At 57.5% G+C, this 228-nt stretch overlaps 1 protein-coding gene across 1 annotated transcript in view; it reads right to left on the reverse strand.

Annotated features, from left to right (window-relative positions):
* Positions 1-228, reverse strand: part of LOC119588838 (maltase-glucoamylase, intestinal-like) — a gene marked incomplete at its 5' end in the record, with an annotated part of 23,625 nt that overhangs the window by 8,479 nt on the left and 14,918 nt on the right. The window contains 1 exon segment of the mRNA XM_037937479.1: positions 84-225. Within this exon segment, the coding sequence (XP_037793407.1) occupies positions 84-225 (142 nt within the window).

A 228-nucleotide genomic window follows, 5' to 3' on the forward strand; every position in this document is an offset into this window, starting at 1 on the left:
AAGCACCCATCCAATTAAACGAAAACCCATAACAACAATAACAATACGAACAACAAACACCGGCGCCCTACACACCCACTCACCGTGTAGTAGTCATACCAGGCGTCGAAGGGCAGGTAGAGCGAGCGCGCCGTCAGCCCCTCCGCCAGCACGGGCGAGATGAGAAGACCGCCTCCCCACAGGAACTGGTCGTCGATGGGTAGCGTGTGGCGGTCGTGGGGGAATCTT

Source organism: Penaeus monodon, chromosome 24, assembly GCF_015228065.2.
Source record: "Penaeus monodon isolate SGIC_2016 chromosome 24, NSTDA_Pmon_1, whole genome shotgun sequence".
Taxonomy (NCBI): domain Eukaryota; kingdom Metazoa; phylum Arthropoda; class Malacostraca; order Decapoda; family Penaeidae; genus Penaeus; species Penaeus monodon.